Source organism: Acyrthosiphon pisum, chromosome A2 (genome assembly GCF_005508785.2).
Source record: "Acyrthosiphon pisum isolate AL4f chromosome A2, pea_aphid_22Mar2018_4r6ur, whole genome shotgun sequence".
Taxonomy (NCBI): domain Eukaryota; kingdom Metazoa; phylum Arthropoda; class Insecta; order Hemiptera; family Aphididae; genus Acyrthosiphon; species Acyrthosiphon pisum.
Window position 1 is genome coordinate 88349003 of NC_042495.1, and position 17984 is coordinate 88366986.

The 17984-nt window shown below is 30.9% G+C and overlaps 1 protein-coding gene across 4 annotated transcripts in view; it reads right to left on the reverse strand.

Annotated features, from left to right (window-relative positions):
* Window positions 1-226: 226 nt before the first annotated feature.
* The window catches only part of LOC100159244 (leucine-rich repeats and immunoglobulin-like domains protein 2), a 145802-nt gene continuing 128044 nt past the window's right edge, over window positions 227-17984 (reverse strand). For all 4 annotated transcript variants that reach the window (XM_003241560.4, XM_001943421.5, XM_008180504.3 and 1 more), the window contains 4 exons: window positions 10983-11163; window positions 10746-10885; window positions 8902-9028; window positions 227-4113 (listed from right to left, as the gene is read on the reverse strand). In XM_003241560.4, the coding sequence (XP_003241608.1) occupies window positions 3969-4113; window positions 8902-9028; window positions 10746-10885; window positions 10983-11163 (593 nt within the window). In that variant the 3' untranslated portion in view covers window positions 227-3968. The remainder of the gene's footprint in view (window positions 4114-8901; window positions 9029-10745; window positions 10886-10982; window positions 11164-17984) is intronic.

The window sequence follows — 17984 nt, forward strand, 5'->3', positions numbered from 1 at the left end:
CTATGTGCGCCTATGCCCCACATCACGATTTTTTACGCTTTATTGATTAGGTATTCATTTATATGGCTTGTATGGAAATTGCGGGATTAATGTTGTTGCTAAACTATAGAATAATACTCTGATCTACTGGTTATTTATGTAGGTATGCGATGTGTAATAATATAGGTACAAAACAAAAATATAATATAAGTATAACAACATAGGTAAGTATAGATATAAAGCTATGTCTGAACAAAGAAAAATTTTATTTTTTATATTTATTTCAAAAGAGAAAACTCACATAAAAACATGGCCTTACTCCGTTATATTATATATAATAATGATGGTTCTTAATACGGATATGTATACGTGATGTAAATGCATATTAAATGAACACTCTAAACACTACTTCTTTATAATAATATATCCACGACATTAATATAATAATATTACGAAAATACAACAACATTAAAATATGCGTATGATAATAATAATAATAATAATAATAATAATAATATAAATACAATATAATGATATTATAGTTATAATAATAATAATAAAAAAAAAATGATTACATTTTTAAATTGGGATATGCATTTTATAGATATGTATCTGTTAATTTACTATATTGTCTATACTGATCAATATAGCTATTATGAATATTATGTAATATTAATAATAATAATAGTTGTTATATCCTAATAGTCTTAAAATGTATAAACTCATAAATCACATGTAAATGTATTTAAAATTACGTAAGTCGTATGCTAATTATGTCTTTTGCAGTGCCCCGCGAGACGATGCCGATAACGACCTTTTGACACGACACAGCAGATGGTACTTAGTTTTTTGTTTTATAGATGTTTTTTAAAACATTTTATTTTGATTTTTTTTATGTTATTCCACAAACGTCCCGCCGGGTATTGCAAAGAATCGTAATAGCTCTCATCGTTACGTAATTTATTAAGATATGTATTGCGAATGGTTTTTAAGCTTAATGATAATAATTAATATTATAATCAATCGTATAATATGTAAATATAATAACACTCTTCAAACATTCCTAAATCTATATGATAACTATGATGACTTAAAATCAACATTTTTTTGTTCAGCTACAGTATAATATAATTTTATCATCGTCTACAAAATTCCTAAAATTAAAATCGTATAATCCATTGGTTATAATATAGTTTTCATACTTATATAATATAATATATTATTATAGCTCGTTAAATCTCATGTTTATACGGGTAAGATACTTAGATACATAATAGGTATGATAAAGCATAGATACTAGATACTTATAATACGAAGACGTTATTGAAAAACGAAAGTCGAATGCTAAAAATTGAAATCGGAAAAAAGTCACGTGCAATATGTAGCGGAGTGGTTATCCACATGATGGGTTGAACAATATATCGTAGAATATTATGCGAACTGTGATGTCCAACGCGTGTACTGGCCAATGAGTATAAAGGGGACACTCGACGATAGGGTGGGTAGTAATAACGTCTGATTTTCGTCGATGGTTCTCGTGGACGGTTTTAATTGCCAAGGAGGACGTTTCCTGCCAACGGGGACCGCAAGATTATTGAAATCAATCCTCGACATAAAGTGGGCAATCGTATAAAATCTGTTGATTAGTCCGGCGACGATGATGATATGAATATGATATGATATGATGGTAGGTACATGCATGCGTGTTATATACCTAGGTACGTATACGTGTCTAGGCGCCGTACGATATTATTGCACTATGTAATATTATTGTTAAGTATTATACCGACAATAAAAATACAACGACCAAGTCCAAAGCTTCGTGTCCTGGGTTTGTTGGTTTTTTTCACGACCACTATAATATTTCAAATTAAAAATTATTATCGCCGCCTATAATAAAAAAAAATTTGTATTCGACGTAGGTTTACTAGGTAAAGGTTGTACAGTGTGTCACTGTTGTCACTGTCGCGCAATCGATCGATAAATTTCCGCGGAGGTTGTCCTAATAATCGTCATAAACTTAGACGACAGCCGTCGATGCTCGCGGTTTCCCACTATATCTGCACTCTGGCGATATTGTAATATTATTATTATATCACGTAACACGCATGGGGGTAGAGATTTTTTAAGTGTATAATATTTACGATGAAAAAAATAAAAGCACTTGCACGTAAAACTGCAGGTCTATATCTAAATAGCGTAAACACGTGTCCAGTGCCGGATCCAAGTCCGGGGTATGAATACTATAATGTTGATGTCACCTTAAAAAAAAATTCTATTCATAATAATTAATAAGTAATATTTTGATGTTTTTATAATTATATACAGTAATACCAGCTCCTTATAACGGATCCCCTATAAGACGAAAATATCCTTACGACGGAAAATAATGACTGTCCTGCAGTATGACCTATATCCCGTATATTTTAGTCTACCTATATAATGGAGAGTCCTTTATAACGGAAAAAACAGTTGGTACCGAGCGATTACGTTTTGAAGAGGTTTTACTGTATATATGTATACATTTTTGTTGTTGATAAAAGTGAATATGGATTAAAAAAAGAGAAAAAATTTCGATTTGGTAAAAAACGGATCCAGAATCTGCGGACAGAGAGGGCACTTATACATTTTTACGATGCTGAATTTTAATAATTAATGAAAAATTAGATTATATTTTATTGTGAACGGGCGGGAACTTGCCCCGGTGTTTCACCCCCCTGGATCTGCGCTTGAACTAGGAATAAGCACCTCATGGCTCATACTGAGTTGCTTTAAATCGAGGGACAATAGTGACGTTATCTGGGATAAAATCGAGTTGATAACAGTTTACGTAAAATGAACGGGTGTGGGTAATATTTATTAAAATACTTTATTTTTTTATATCATAATTCGAAATTATTAGTAATTTATCATTTTACAAAGTTCGAAAATCTAAGACACCAACCTGACTAACCGGCTCGAAACCAACTCAGGTTCGAGGTCACTATTGCACCCCTCTAAATCCGGCACTGCTGCACGTGTCCTATATAAGAGTCGCGTCTATACACGTTTCCTATGCGGCGATAAGATATATAATATAATATAATATGATATTATTATTGATAATATATTATTGTGTCACGATTAAATCATTATTACCTAATATAAAATGTATGGATACTTATAATAATTATACGATACGGATGATATGTGGTTGATATGCTGTCGGCAAAAGGTCCGACGGTCCTCGGCCAAATTGAGAGTAAACGAAAAATATACAAAAAATGAAAAAAAAAATATACAAACACATGGGGGCAACTGGTGTAATATTATGATATTTTGTGACCCGAAATCGTCGGCGGCACATCGAAATCGCATTGTACCGTCATGCATGTTCGATTTCGATGCCATATTACAATAATAATATGTATCGTATCGCAACTGTGTTTCGCACCGATAGTGTCTTCAAACGGACAACGAACAAAATGTGACGCGATGAGACAGAGCTTCGGGTCTAAACGCCGCGAATTTCGACGCTCGCCGTTCGATCGCTTTCTACGCGTAGCAGCTGGGGTATAGTTATCATGAGCGTTTTTTTAAACATTCAGAGGTATCCGCCACATCGCAGGAGTTGGGTCGTTGGTCATACGTAGGTCCTGTCGTCGTAATATTTAGTAATAATTACACTCGTGCGCGGGCACTGCACCTGCACCACGCAGTGCAACTATGTGCACTGGCACACTCGATATTGTATTTTGTTCAATCTCGACGCGAGTTCGGGAGGTCGTGGCTGTAAGTTGTAGGCGTATATACAATAATATTATATTATATCGTATTGTGATTATGGCGTGTACATTAGATAGCTCGCGTGCGTGCGTGTTTGCGTGTATGCGAGTGTAAGTGCGTTTGTCAATGTGTCATTGTGTTTGTGTGTGTGTGTCAGCGTGTGTGTGTGTGTATGTGTGTGTGTAAGTGTGTAAGTGAGTGTGTAGGTGTGTGTGTGTGTGTGTTCATTTGAATTGGTGTAGGGCGAAGACGAAAACTATCAGGATACGGGACAGGACACGAGCTTCACCGATCCCGTTGGCCGACGACGAGTACTTCTTGCCCACGCAGTTCATTCTCTCCACCGGCAAATTCAAGACGCTAAACTCCCTGCGAACAAGACACAAACACAACGATATTATATTACATTACGCTAAAAGTCTACAACTGTCTTATTAACATCGCGCAATGCTGTAATAATTGGAATTGAATTCCGTAAATAAAAATAATTATTATCAGGATCTTTTATTGATTTGTCACGGGGTCGTCACCATCGCTTGAGTTATATATGAAAGTGAAGACGTTGGTCGAGAATAAGTACTTATAAATATTATGACTTCCTAAATAAAATAATATTGAATTTGTATATAAAGCTATGTCATAATATTCAATATTATAATTTATAAACGTCATAGGACACAATCTTATATATAAACGTGCACCCACATAACCACAACGTTGAAATTGTAAAAATGTTCAATTAGAAAATGTTATGGCTAGGATATAAAAAATACTCATTTCTAATTTTTCCAATATTTGGCATGTGTTCGAGCGAATATTATATTATTTCAAATACGAAATGACCCTTTAATCGACGATCTAGAAAAAAATCTCGAACAAAATATATACCGCGTGTCTCTGTACTTGGGTGAGTGTTTATATTTCGATTTTTCCGGTATATTCTGCAGGCGAAAATATTACTCATACCAACGAATCAATAATATTATGACGATGAGTGCGGAATCGACCGAGATCCAATTACCAGGGAACCGATTTTAAATAAGTTGAATTAACGACCATGCATTGTTTTAAAATTTAATACCACAACGTGTAATATATTAAAGTAAGTACTGTTACTGCCCTAATAGTCCAGTCAAATTAGAAAAAAGTTCGGAACTAATTCCACGAAAGCAGGAGTTTGATTTATTTTTTAGCTTATACCTCACTGATGACATACTAAAAGTCCTGACACCTACCCCCTGTGCGTAGCTCTTCACCCCTCTTCAAAGGGTGGTGGGCCCCTTTCACTGTTTTCGCTTATAACTCGTCAGCTTTATTAAAAAGTTATATTATGTAAAATTATCTGCTCGTTAACTTTTGTCATAGGTCATTTCAGCGTATCATTGACGGTTTTTGCTCATACACAATAAAAAAAAAGATAAAAAAAATTTATTTTTTATATTTTTTTAAAGTATAACACTTATCGCAACACATATATACAAAAAGTAAATTAAGTCTATGGTAAATTTTATGGTCTTTAATTTTGGTCATGGGTATTTTTATTGTAAATTGAAAAGCTGACGATTTATAAGCGAAAACAGTGAAAGGGGCGCGCCACCATTTGAAGAGAGGTGGAGAGCTAAGCACAAGGTGTAGGTGTCAGGACTTTTGGTATGTTTATAAGTAAGGTATAAACTACTCACATACCAAAATTCAGCTTTCGGAAATTTTTTTTTAGTAGATTGTAATTAAATTTCTGATTCTTGTATTTTGTAATTGTCAACAAATTGTTCAATTATATCGTCACTACTGATATAAAAAACACTATTACTTACGGTAATTGAAATTTTTAAAATAATTTAACGTCATATTATGTAAAATTATCTGCTCGTTAACTTTTGTCATAGGTCATTTTAGCGTATCATTAACGGTTTTTGCTCAAACACGATAAAAAGAAAGATAAACATTTTTTATTTTTTATATTTTTTAAAAATATAACGCTCATCGCAACATATATATACAAAAAGTAAATTAAGTCTATGGTAAATTGTATGGTCTTTAATTTTGGTCATGGATATTTTTATTGTAAATTGAAAAGCTGACGAGTTATAAGTGAAAACAGTGAAAGGGGCGCGCCACCCTTTGAAGAGGGGTGGAGAGCTACGCACAGGGGGTAGGTGTCAGGACTTTTAGTATGTTCATCAGTGAGGTATAAACTAAAAAATAAATCAAACTCCTGCTTTCGTGGAATTAGTTCCGAACTTTGTCGATTTTTGGTCTAATTTGACTTGGCTATAAGCAGAGACGACTAGAGCGAAACGGCTGAAACGATAGTGCCCGACAGCTAGCTATTTTCCATGAATTTTCATTTTTCTCGAATAAAAAGGCCAAGTCGAAAAACGAATTTACGAAGTTCTTATACCTTGGTTTACTTTATGATTTATATAAACTGAACTGGAAATTTAATTAAATTTCTTTAGATCAATTATATAGTGTTTCTAATAACGCGGTTTATAGCGTCGTATTATATAGATACCTACAGGCGACGGACCTGCACATTGCTGGTATGGTGTAAAATTGTGAAATAATATCTGACAAACTTCCACATAGACACATAGTGTATAATAAACTGTGCTAAAAGCTCAAAGTGATTTAAAGTTAATAAAGTTTGTTTCGCGTCAATATGTGTGTTCTACAACACACTGCAGCAGTATGCTCGTGTAATTATTTTAAAAATATTATTAACAGCAGCGCATTAGCATTTGTTTGTTCGGCTTGTTTTTGTTTTGTTTCTGAATAAATTACACATTCAAAAGAGTGGAAAATCATTATATCAAAGAACAACGCGCGATTTTGTTTCTGAGTTTGTAACTTATAGATTTTTTATGCTAATTGTATGCCTGTTCTCGGATTTCCTATATATTGCGTCTAGTTTTATTACCACATTTATGGGCGAGATATTTTGAGAAAAAAAATAATAAAAATTGTATTATGTACTTTGCATTCGCGCCATTACCAGTTACAATATTGTGCAGGTATTGTGTATATTATACACATTTTAAATAGCGTTAACATAAAGATAAGTGTATTAAATAAGACCAGATTGTAAATCCGTCTTTATACAGATTCACTGGTACCTAATGCATTTGGTGTTCAAGATACATTAACGAAATGTAAATTACGTAGACACAGATAATCCGATGATAGGTTTTATAAACCAACTCACAAAATCCTGATAAGGAGCGCCATTCATCCGCTATTCAGGGGGTTTGTAACTTTGTAAGTAGGCTGATTTTTATGAAAACATTGAGAAATATTAAAATTCAAAATTTTAAATATATTTAAAGGTATTTTGAATACTAATTCATACCTAATATACTCAACGGTATTATTATTATTATTTTCATTTTTCATTTTTTATTCTTTATTCCGGAGAATTCTGGCAAAAAAACTTAACAACATTTTTAATATTAAATTCTTTGATATAATATTAGTAGGTACATTTTTTTTTATTTATTTAATATACCTATAAATTAAATATTATGCGTTATTAGTATGGCCCATTTGAATAAAGTCTTTTTGTATAAATAGTTTGTATAAGTTGGCCTATTATACATTTATTTTTATTTTTAATTTTATATTTTATTAGCTTTTAGCTTAATTAATTGCAGATCAATAATTATTATACTATTTAAACAACAGGTTAAATCATATAGTGTGTATAATATTATAATACAGTAAAGATTTTCCCTATTACGAAGTTTCAAAAAATTCGTATTATATAAAGATTTTCGTTAAATATGATTAAATATGATGTGATTCCATTTGGTATGGTTATCAAAAATATTTTGCTTAACAGAAAATTATGTTAATTGGAATTTAGTTATATGGAATTTAGTTGTATGGAAGTTTCACTGTATTAGTGTCACTGTATTAAATGAAAAAAAAGGTTATAGAATAGAGGTTAGAAATTTACAGCTGTATGAATAAAATTACTTAATATTATGATCTATTTCAATTGAATTTTCTATACACGATAACATTTTGAAAATAATTTGATTCTTATTGAGCTGTTTACGGACATTGTCAGTCTTAAAGTTTTTATTTTTTTTTCTATAAATTTCAATAAAATTTTATTTGTTGGGTAAAAAAGCGTGAAAATTTAATGCAAGGCTCCTGATATATTGTTACAATAGCAGTTTAAAAATATTAAAAATACATAGGCACAATTTTTTCATAAGCATTTAAATATCGAATTTTGACAAAATTTATCAAATTTAAAATTGAATAATTATTTTGTAGTGAAAAATTTATAAAATGTGCAATTTTTATATCTAGGGATTGGCTATTTTTAGTAGTTTTCAAAAGCGACGTGAAAAACAAAAGAAAAAGTGAGGAAAAACGGGAATTTTTACGCAAAATCTGTTTTCGAGAAAATCGATTTTGGTTTTGGATTTTGACAAAATGTATCAAATTTACAATGTAATAATTATTTTGTAGTTAAAAATTTATAAAATGTTCAACTTTTATAGCTAAGGATTGAAAATTTAAAACAAGGTTCTACGTAAATAGGTTACTATTAGTTACTTAAAGTTATAAGTTATAGTTACTATTAGTCACCTTAATATCATCATAGTAGGCTGATTTGTTTTCGCTCATAATCATTTTTCTTATACAATGATATTGTATCATTGAATTAAAATTTAACACCATCCATTACAGTGGCCCACTTGTAAGCTACTGTAGTACTGTACAGCAGAGCGCCATCCACTACCCTACTTTTTTTTTTAGAGATGAGCAATAAGTCACGATACCAATGTCTATTTATACTTATTTTGGGGATTGTCCGGAATAGTTGTGAGTTGGCCGTCGGGCGATATAAAAGGGGAGGGGGCGGGTCGATTAGTGAAGCGCTCAAACGGAGCTCTGCTGGTTCGGCTACATTCTCAATTTTTAATATTAAATTCCATTCGGGCGCAGACAAACAGATATATATATTATATATATAATAATAACATTAGGAGCGTACTTATCTCGACGCTTTTTGTTTGTAAAGTTTTTGGATTCCGCGTTAACGCGTGCACCCTCCCGCGAACACCCTTCCTCCACTCGCGACTTATGTAATGTGTATTAATATTATAATTTTATGCGATTTTGCGAACGAAAAACGGCACAAACCTGTGTTCTTCTTCCATCAGGCAGAGTATGTGCTTCTTCTGTATGATGTCGTCGTCGTCCCGGTGACGTAACTCTTTTAGCCAATCCCTGTACCAGCGCAGGTCACAGTCACAAATCAGCGGGTTATCTGCGGAGACGAAGAAAAATAAATAAAACATTAAACTTTTGGGACTCAGGTACCTAACCTAACATCCCGAAAAGGGTCGTTTTTATCCGACCCAATCGTCCGGAACGTCACAATCCGGTAGAGTTGCTGGAAATAATGTCCATTTCAGTGGTCATTAATATTGCGTTATGTTTGGTGTTTCTTTCGTTTTTTATTTTTTATTTCGGGTGTGGTATATCTTTCGGAATGGGTTTTTTTTTCAAAATTTATAATATAGGTAACCTAATAAATATAAAACAACGTTGGTTGAGGAATTGGATAATTCCGTGGCAGAGCGAAGGGCAGTTCTACGTAATAGTCGTTTCGCCACTGAACACCGAGGGTAGGTGTTTACGGTCGGTAAAGTAAATTTTATTTTATTAATTATTAGTGTGATACCTAAATCATAACTGACTACGATGTTGACAAACTGACGGTGATGTCATTATTTATTATTTTTTAAGAATCACTTTGTACCTTCGGCTACCTTACACTATTGTACCTAACATTTGTATGTTTACATTATTAGTTGTTTTGTTATTTATTAAAATAATAATATGTCTTGAAACAATTAATTAAGTTTTTGACCATAATTGATTACACACATTTGTAAGTTAAGAATAATATGGAATATGCCACTATACATAATATATTATTACAGTTTTAGATATTTATCGCAATAAAAAATAAAAACTTTAATAATTATACCTATAACCTACTTTATTTAATGAATTTAAATAATAAATACTTTTTTTTAACTATTATGGAACACGTATACACTCATTACATACCCACATAAAATATTATATAAAGTGATTTAGTGAATTATTTTTGACAAAGATTATAATAATCTTGATTGTTAATTATATCTGACAACCAAAAAATAAAATGTGTTGGATAAAAAAACATTGAAATATTTTAAGCCCCGTCAGAAAAACGTTTGGCCTTCGGTGCTGGGTAAAAATCCGATGTCTCATTAAAAAAAAAAAAAAAAATAATCTTCAAGAACTTATCTCGCAGCTATCACATTATTCTGATTGCCTTTGAACAAAACGTATAGTAGGAAATATTTACATACTATATTTTCGACGGTTTAACATATACAGCAGTTTGCATATTATCATAATGTAAAGGTCTAGGGCGGTTTTATTAGATATATTTTATTAACAACGAAATCCCCAAAAAGTCAAACCACTCGAACGAAAAAATCGAAAAAATGTGTAAAATGTTTAGCACTGGTCGTAAAATTATTTAATCACCTAATTATAATACAACTTTTAATTATTTTCCTTCTTAAGTATAAAATATTTCGAACGCAAGATCCAACCTATGTCCTATCTATCGTGCCGATATCCCATAATATTATTTCTCTTACAAACGGTGTGTACCTATCAAACCTGTCATAAACACAAATCTCTTCATCTCTTGCGCTATATGCGTTTTCAATTGACAGAAGGTGAGAAAAGCGTTGTGACAGTCCACCGCCGACATTCGCATTTTATATAATATAAAAATGTATGTGCGTAAAAAATGTGACGTTTGTGTGGACAAGAAAAAACTTCGAAATGATTTTCGAAAAAACCCATTCATTTGTCAGCGTGTTCGTAATTCGTATTTATCATTATTTGCGTGGGACTCTCTCGATTTGCGATAGGGTGGGTCGGGGGGGGGGGGATGAGGTTTGGTTCCGCGGACTTACCCATAATATCAATAACAGTTGCGGTGTCTACGATTGCCTCGAGCGCTTCTTCTGGCACTCGCGTCAGTTTGTTGTTTTGCAGGTTTAATATTTCCAAGGAATTCAAGTTCTCGAACGCCATCATCGGTAACGTTTTGATGCTAAACAAAAGTAATCAGCGTCAACTTACATGCGATCGATCGAGTGAAATAAAACGAGTACTTATAATAGATATCGGGTTCGGTATACGCGACTTACTCGTTTTTTTGCAAATTCAAAAACGTGATCGAATCGCCAAAACCGGTGAATGCGTCTTCGGCGATATGTGATATGTTATTTGCTTTGAGGTCCAAGTGTCGAAGTCTGTGCAAACGACGGAGCGATTCGCTCGGTATTGTGTGCAAGTTGTTGTCGCCCAATCTCAAATATTGAAGATTTTCTAAAAAACAAAAACGTATAATAAATCATCGTTATAGAGCTGAGTCTACCGTAGTATTGTTTAAGTTTCACAACAGATTTGTTGATATTAATCAAATTTGTTTTTGAATAATTTAATGAGTTTGTATTTTTTTTTCATGATGGGTATTTTTAAAAAAAAATCCCTACATTATAATTGCACATAAATTGCACTTAATATAATTGCTTCTGGGTGTACTGCAGCGCTAGTGTGCCATATATGCAATTATAATTATTTTATTTATTATTATGCTTCACATTGTTTCATTTTGGCTTACTACATTTCGGTGAAATAAACAAAATTATAATGCGTCATAGTTTTTTTTTACTTAAAATGTGATTGCTAATTGAAATTTTGGTTTTTTATACGATATTTAACGTATCATATATGTACACACAGCGGTCAGCGATTATCATTTCTATGGCTCTTTAAGTTTTATTGAATAAAACCTGTTAAACCTTAACATTTTGGTTGAGATTTTTCTATTTTAAAAACGTATCGTAACAATTGTTTTGAAAAATAATTACTCATAATCGAAAAAAATATACAGTTATTTACTATGGGTAGAACTCTTGATTTTTCTGATGACTATTATCAGAATCAGTGTTTGAAAAAGTCGAACACCGGTTACATTTTTTTTTGTCACATCGAGTTGTATAAGAACATGAACTTAAAAAAAATCCTTAAACATATCAGTTTGTTTAGCTTGATAAGCTTTTTAAGACATGTATTTCACGGAATATCAGACAAAAAACTATTACGCTTTGGAATTTTGGTCTCTATAGCGTTTGGCGTCGAGCCATAAAACCTTCTATATCATTTGTTTGTTGTTCAGTTTCAGGACCCTAAAAATAAATTGAACGGTCAACTATTGTTATACCAACAACTATAGGTGTTTAAGCGTAACAACTTTCGGTTTAATTTATTTTATAGCTATGATGACAATTTACTATAGGAATTACAATTAAAATAAATACTGAATTCGATTAAAATTTTAATCACTCACACTCGTATCAGTGCACAATAATATTGTCGACGATATAATGCACCTGAAAAACTATTAGCGAAAAATCTATACTATTATATAAAATGGTAAGGGTTTTCTTGGACCGCACTAACCGAGAAAACTACTTAACCGATTTGGCTGAAATTTTTTACTGTTATACTTGACAGTCTGCTAGAGGTCATAGTACCACTTTTGTTTATAAAAATCCACCAGAAAAGTAGGAAATATGGATGTCAAAAATAAAGCAGTGACGCCATCTGTCCAGAAAAAAAAACTATAAAATAAAAAATTTAGTTTATTGTTGCAGATTAAAATAATAATAATGTATTATAATAGTTGCTATTGGTTAATCGGGCATGTTTATTGATTTGTATTATTATTTATAATAATTGTAAGGGGTTTTCTACGACCGCGCTATCCAAGAAAACTACTGAACCGATTTGGCTGAAATGTTTTACTGTTTTACCTGACAGTCTGCTGAAGGTTTTAGTACAACTTTTTTTAATAAAAAATGAGCATAAAGTTCATGAAATATTAAAAAACTAAGCTAATCTAATCCTTTATACGTAAAAGAACAAGCCTTTTGTGACTACACTATTAATTTTTTCCAATTTTTTTTCACAGAGTGTTCCAAATACCTTCCTGAGTGTCACACATCGCCCAATATTTCATTTTTTTCGGAGGGGAGGGAGAAGGGAATCTATGTATATTATATACCTAAAATAGGTACCACTGAGTCACTGATCGTTGTATCTCAAAAACTACTCAACATACGAACTTGAAATTTGAAATAGTGGTTCTTCTATATTTTTACCGTGCAATAAGAAAGAATTTTAAAGAGGTGCTCAAACAGGGACATTGAGGATCATATTGGAGGATTTATTGATAGTTGTCTTTGATTACAGTTAATAGTAGAAATTATAGTGTTGATTTATTATCCGTTGCCATTGGTTATTATTGGGCAGATCAGGTACAAGCTTGCATCATATCGAATTATTGAACATTGCCTACCAGGGTGGCCGAGTTGCACTTACTGTAGTAAGTTACAACCAAAATAGTAGTTGAACAATCATATTTTTTTTAAGATTTGCGATTTTTTACGGGTAATGAAGTTCATGGGTTCTGCTATAACAATATATAAGATTAATACCACTAGAAACATTTCAACAGGTTTTTAATGACTGTTTTTATATTTACTTGCAGATTACATTAAACGAAAAAATTTCAATAAAAAATTATACATATTATCATCGTTCAAAGGAAAAATAAACAACCAATTACGGGCGAAGCTGTGATTGGTCGGCTAGTATCATGATATAATATTTATGGATATTTTTTATTTACTATATAAATACATAATATTCCGTGTAGCATCGTATTTTGTACGTCAAACCCAAGGTACAACACTTAAGTGCAATCTGTGTCAATTTTCTATATAATTGACATAACATCGATATCTTTCACGTATAGAACCTTTTATCACCCTAAAAGATGTTCTCAGGGGAAAAAGGATACGTCATTGTAAAATCAACATCACCCTCAGGCCACTCAGGAAATTAAAATCAAGATATTTGAATGGGAAATCTATGGCCTATGTATATTTAACAATAATGGAACCTTTTCCGTAAAACATTAATTACTTAGTAATATTAACATTTACATTGAATTCTAGATTGATTAAAATATAATACAAGCAATTTATAGTCGATGAAATATTACATATTATGGCTTTTGTATGGGATTTTATTTTGGAACAAACCGTTTACAAAAAATTAAAATTAAAACCATTTAATAAAAACGTGTTAAAATATTTATTTTAAAGTACATATTTCATATTAAATAACACGAATATTATATCGGCATTAATTTTTTTTTATATCTACCTTATTCGATATAATTTTTTTAGTGCATAATCGTGATTTGAAAATTAAAAGTTTAAACCAAACAAATTGCGTTACATTCCGTAAACATTTGAGACATATTTAAATAATTATTGTTTGTTGAAAATCAGAAAATGTATGCTCAGCTTATCATAATATATATAGCTTTGATAAAAAAAATTACAAAAAAAATTTGACACAGGTAACAATTACGTGATAGGTACTTTTATTTTAACAGCTTGTAGTTTGTACAACTTGAAGTATTATTGTCATTCTCATGTATTCTACATCTACATTAAATTAAGGGCGTTAAATTATTTTCATAACTGAGCGCTTTAAATAAAAAATAAGTAAAATATAAATTACAATCGTTTATAAAAATAATTAGTTGTATGATGTTAATTGGGTAAGAAATTATTATTATGCAATTTAATATTATACCTATACCATTGATCAATGTTAACATATTTTGATAACATTTTAAAAATATATATATATAAAAATGAATGTTGAATCCGCTGTATATATGTAATGTATTATAATTGTATTTGGGCTTTATTACTTCCTTGAATAATTACTATTATTACTGTATGTTTTTTAATCTAAAGATTTAATTCATATTATGCTTTTTATATCAAAGTATAGTAAAAGAGGATTTATTTTTTTTAGGTAAAATATGTACAATGAAATATGGAAAAAAAGTCGTATCACTTATATACATGCACTGAGGGAATTTACCAAGTATGCTAACCTAAACCCCATTTTTCCCTTTAATAATGAATTTATTCAAATTCTGATTTTTTTAATTTTTAAGTACACTTATGGCTCATATTCTCAAATACTTAGATTTTTTATGCAATTTAAGAAGTGTCCTATGGCGATACAAACTTCTTTTTTTTTCAAATGATAACCACTCTTTTGTATTGTAAATATGTAAAGAGGATGTCAGCGCATTATTTGTTTTCTTTCCAATTCATAGACAAAAGGCATTCACGAAAAATTGTATTTTTTTTTTACAATTTTCGAGTAATCTTAAAGTGCAATCATCAAATACAAAAATTATGGAAAATACTATTTAAGACATATTGGTTTTGAATTTTAATTTTCGTATACTAAAAAATAAAAATAAATTTTTGTTTGTACATTTAAATGGATATTAAAATGTTTTAAGACAATATTTAGGCAAAATAAAATGTCAGTCAAACCATAAAAAAAGAATATTATTTTCTATTATTTTTGCGAAGGGTAATTTTACTTCAAGATTACTCAAAAACCATAAAAAAACGGTTTTGCACGAATGCGTTTTATATATGCACATAAATAGATATATTATATATATATTCAACATATTATGTTGTGCATAAATTAGAGAAAGAAAACAAATGGTGCGCTGACATCCTGCGCTATGGAAATGAGTTTTTTAAACAGTTTAATGCACCTTTGTTCTAAATCAAAAGTCATCTGAATTATTAACCTTTAGATATTAAGAATAACACTATAGTTGTACATGACTGATATAGGTTAACATAATTTTGGAGCTTTGGTGATTTTAAAATTACAGTAAACAATATAATTAATCTATTAGAATTTTATTATTTTTAAACATTTTACGAGAGTGATAAGTAGGTACTTACACGACTAAACATTACATTTTATGTTTTATATTTAATGTAAAATTGTTTTTAAGGACCATTATTTCTAGCACTTAAAGTTTAGTATCGTAGGAACAACTCGTTCAAATTTCGATTTATATACAAGACAATTTTCAAAAAGATCATTTTTTTCAGAATTTAAAACAAGAAGTTGTTAGACTTGAAAAGTATAAGTTTGTATATCCACAGGATACTCAATAAATGGTACAAAAGATCTAAGTTTTTAAGAGTATATACCTAATGTATATTTGAAAATATCAGAATTTGAACAAATTCATTATTAGAGGAAATATGGGTTGAATCAATCTAAATATCTGATCGTTTGAATTGCATAAAGCACCAAGTTTGTCGTGTTTTATTTTAACAGCGCTTACAATAGAGAATAGAGATGTTTTTTAATTATTTTGCCATAGGTAGGTAATGATTTTTCTCATCCTAAAAATGGTTTTCTTAGGTAAATGTTCCTCATTGTTTATAAAGACCAAAGAAAACGTGACTTAAAGTTGGAAAACTTTTAAAACTATTCTTGTAGAGAATACACTTTAAAAAGGTATATAGGTTTACATTATTTATCCTACAATATTGACATGTTCTGTCGTCGAGTGTACCTATACAGATACTATAAAGGATTTTCTAAAACTTTTATAATTACAATGTTATAATAATTTTATATAAAATCTAACTCACTCGTCTTAATTTTCATAAGAAATATTATGTTTTTAATAAATTGCAGAGCAACGTTGAAGAAAAAAAGATGTCTCCATTATTTTAGTTTTCAATCAAATATTATATTTTTATAAATTACGTTTTATTTAATAAATCTGTTTATTTGTTATTTTAAAGAGACGTCGGTTGGTCAACGTGTTTATTACAACATTAAATACAATCAATAAAGTTAAAATCGATTATTGTTAGATATAGTGTATAATAATTTAATTCTTCGGATGGAAAAAATAAAATCGATACTGTCGATAACTGACGTCTCCCGTCGAGGCCATTATAGATAAGATGGTACAGCAACTATGATAACACAATATTATACCTGCACCACTGATCAAACAGGAAAGGTTTAGAGTTAAATATTATTACGGAAAGCTTCAAGAAACGTATGTTGAACAATCGTTCGTAATGGGTCTGTGATGACGATACGACTTACCAGCTGCACAAGCACAATAATTATTGTTATATTTTCCTCGCGCATTTTATTGTTGTTGTACAATACGTGTTGGGTGTGTCATCGTATTGATGAAATTTTGTTAAATCAATATTATTATGCTATTATTTACAAACTGTTTCGATATCCATTCGCGCTTGTTTATCAATAAATATTTTGTACATTTATTAATTTTTAACCGGCAAAACGGCATCGTTTAACCATTGCGGTGGCGTATTTCAGGGGGGGGGGGTCCAGGGCATCCTCATTGGCCCGTAACGATGTCAATTTTTTTCACGGGATCATAAACACAACCCACGGCAGCTTTGTGTCGTCGGAAAATTAAGAGGATCCTACGTGAAAAAAAGAAAAAATCTTAAATACGCCACTGAACTATTCTGCAGCGGTTTGCTTCAGTCTGCATGTCTGTGGGTGGCGAGCATAAATGGCGTAACTACAGATGTAGGTACGTAATGTTTGATAAGTATCATAAATGTCAAAAACAATATACGTTTACAAATCACAACAAGCCCTGGGGATCGGTCTTTCGGGTGTTTAGGCAAACATATATGAAACACAAACAGCAGCTTTTCCATCTAAAAGCACACCATATTTACAGTGCAAAGTAATAATTTATTATTGTTTGCGTGGATCAATGTTCAATGATTCGTTATAACGGCACATCGTTCATAAAACGTATATCGTCGCATACACCTAAATAATTATAAAACGTCCGTGTATAGGATACAATTTAAAAAAAAAATGTTGACCTTATAAATAAGAACCACCTTAGTGTACCCGCAGATACAATATGTGACGTGTGCAGGCGTGTGTGTTGCACGCAGATCGGACCTAAATGGATTTTCCATTTGTGTCTGTTTTCCATTGTAAATTAATTTGTATTCCATTGTCGATAAAATTTAAGTCTAATTTGGGTATGCGTTTTTTTCTTTCACGTAATAATAATGCATTGCAGTCACGCCGTTTTTATCTGTAATGTTTGTATTTTTAAAATAATTAAGCCGTCTATTTCCTAACCTTTCGAAGAAACGAAATCCATTTTAGTATAATAGTAGTTTTTGATTTTAAATATTTATCTGAAATCACCACCC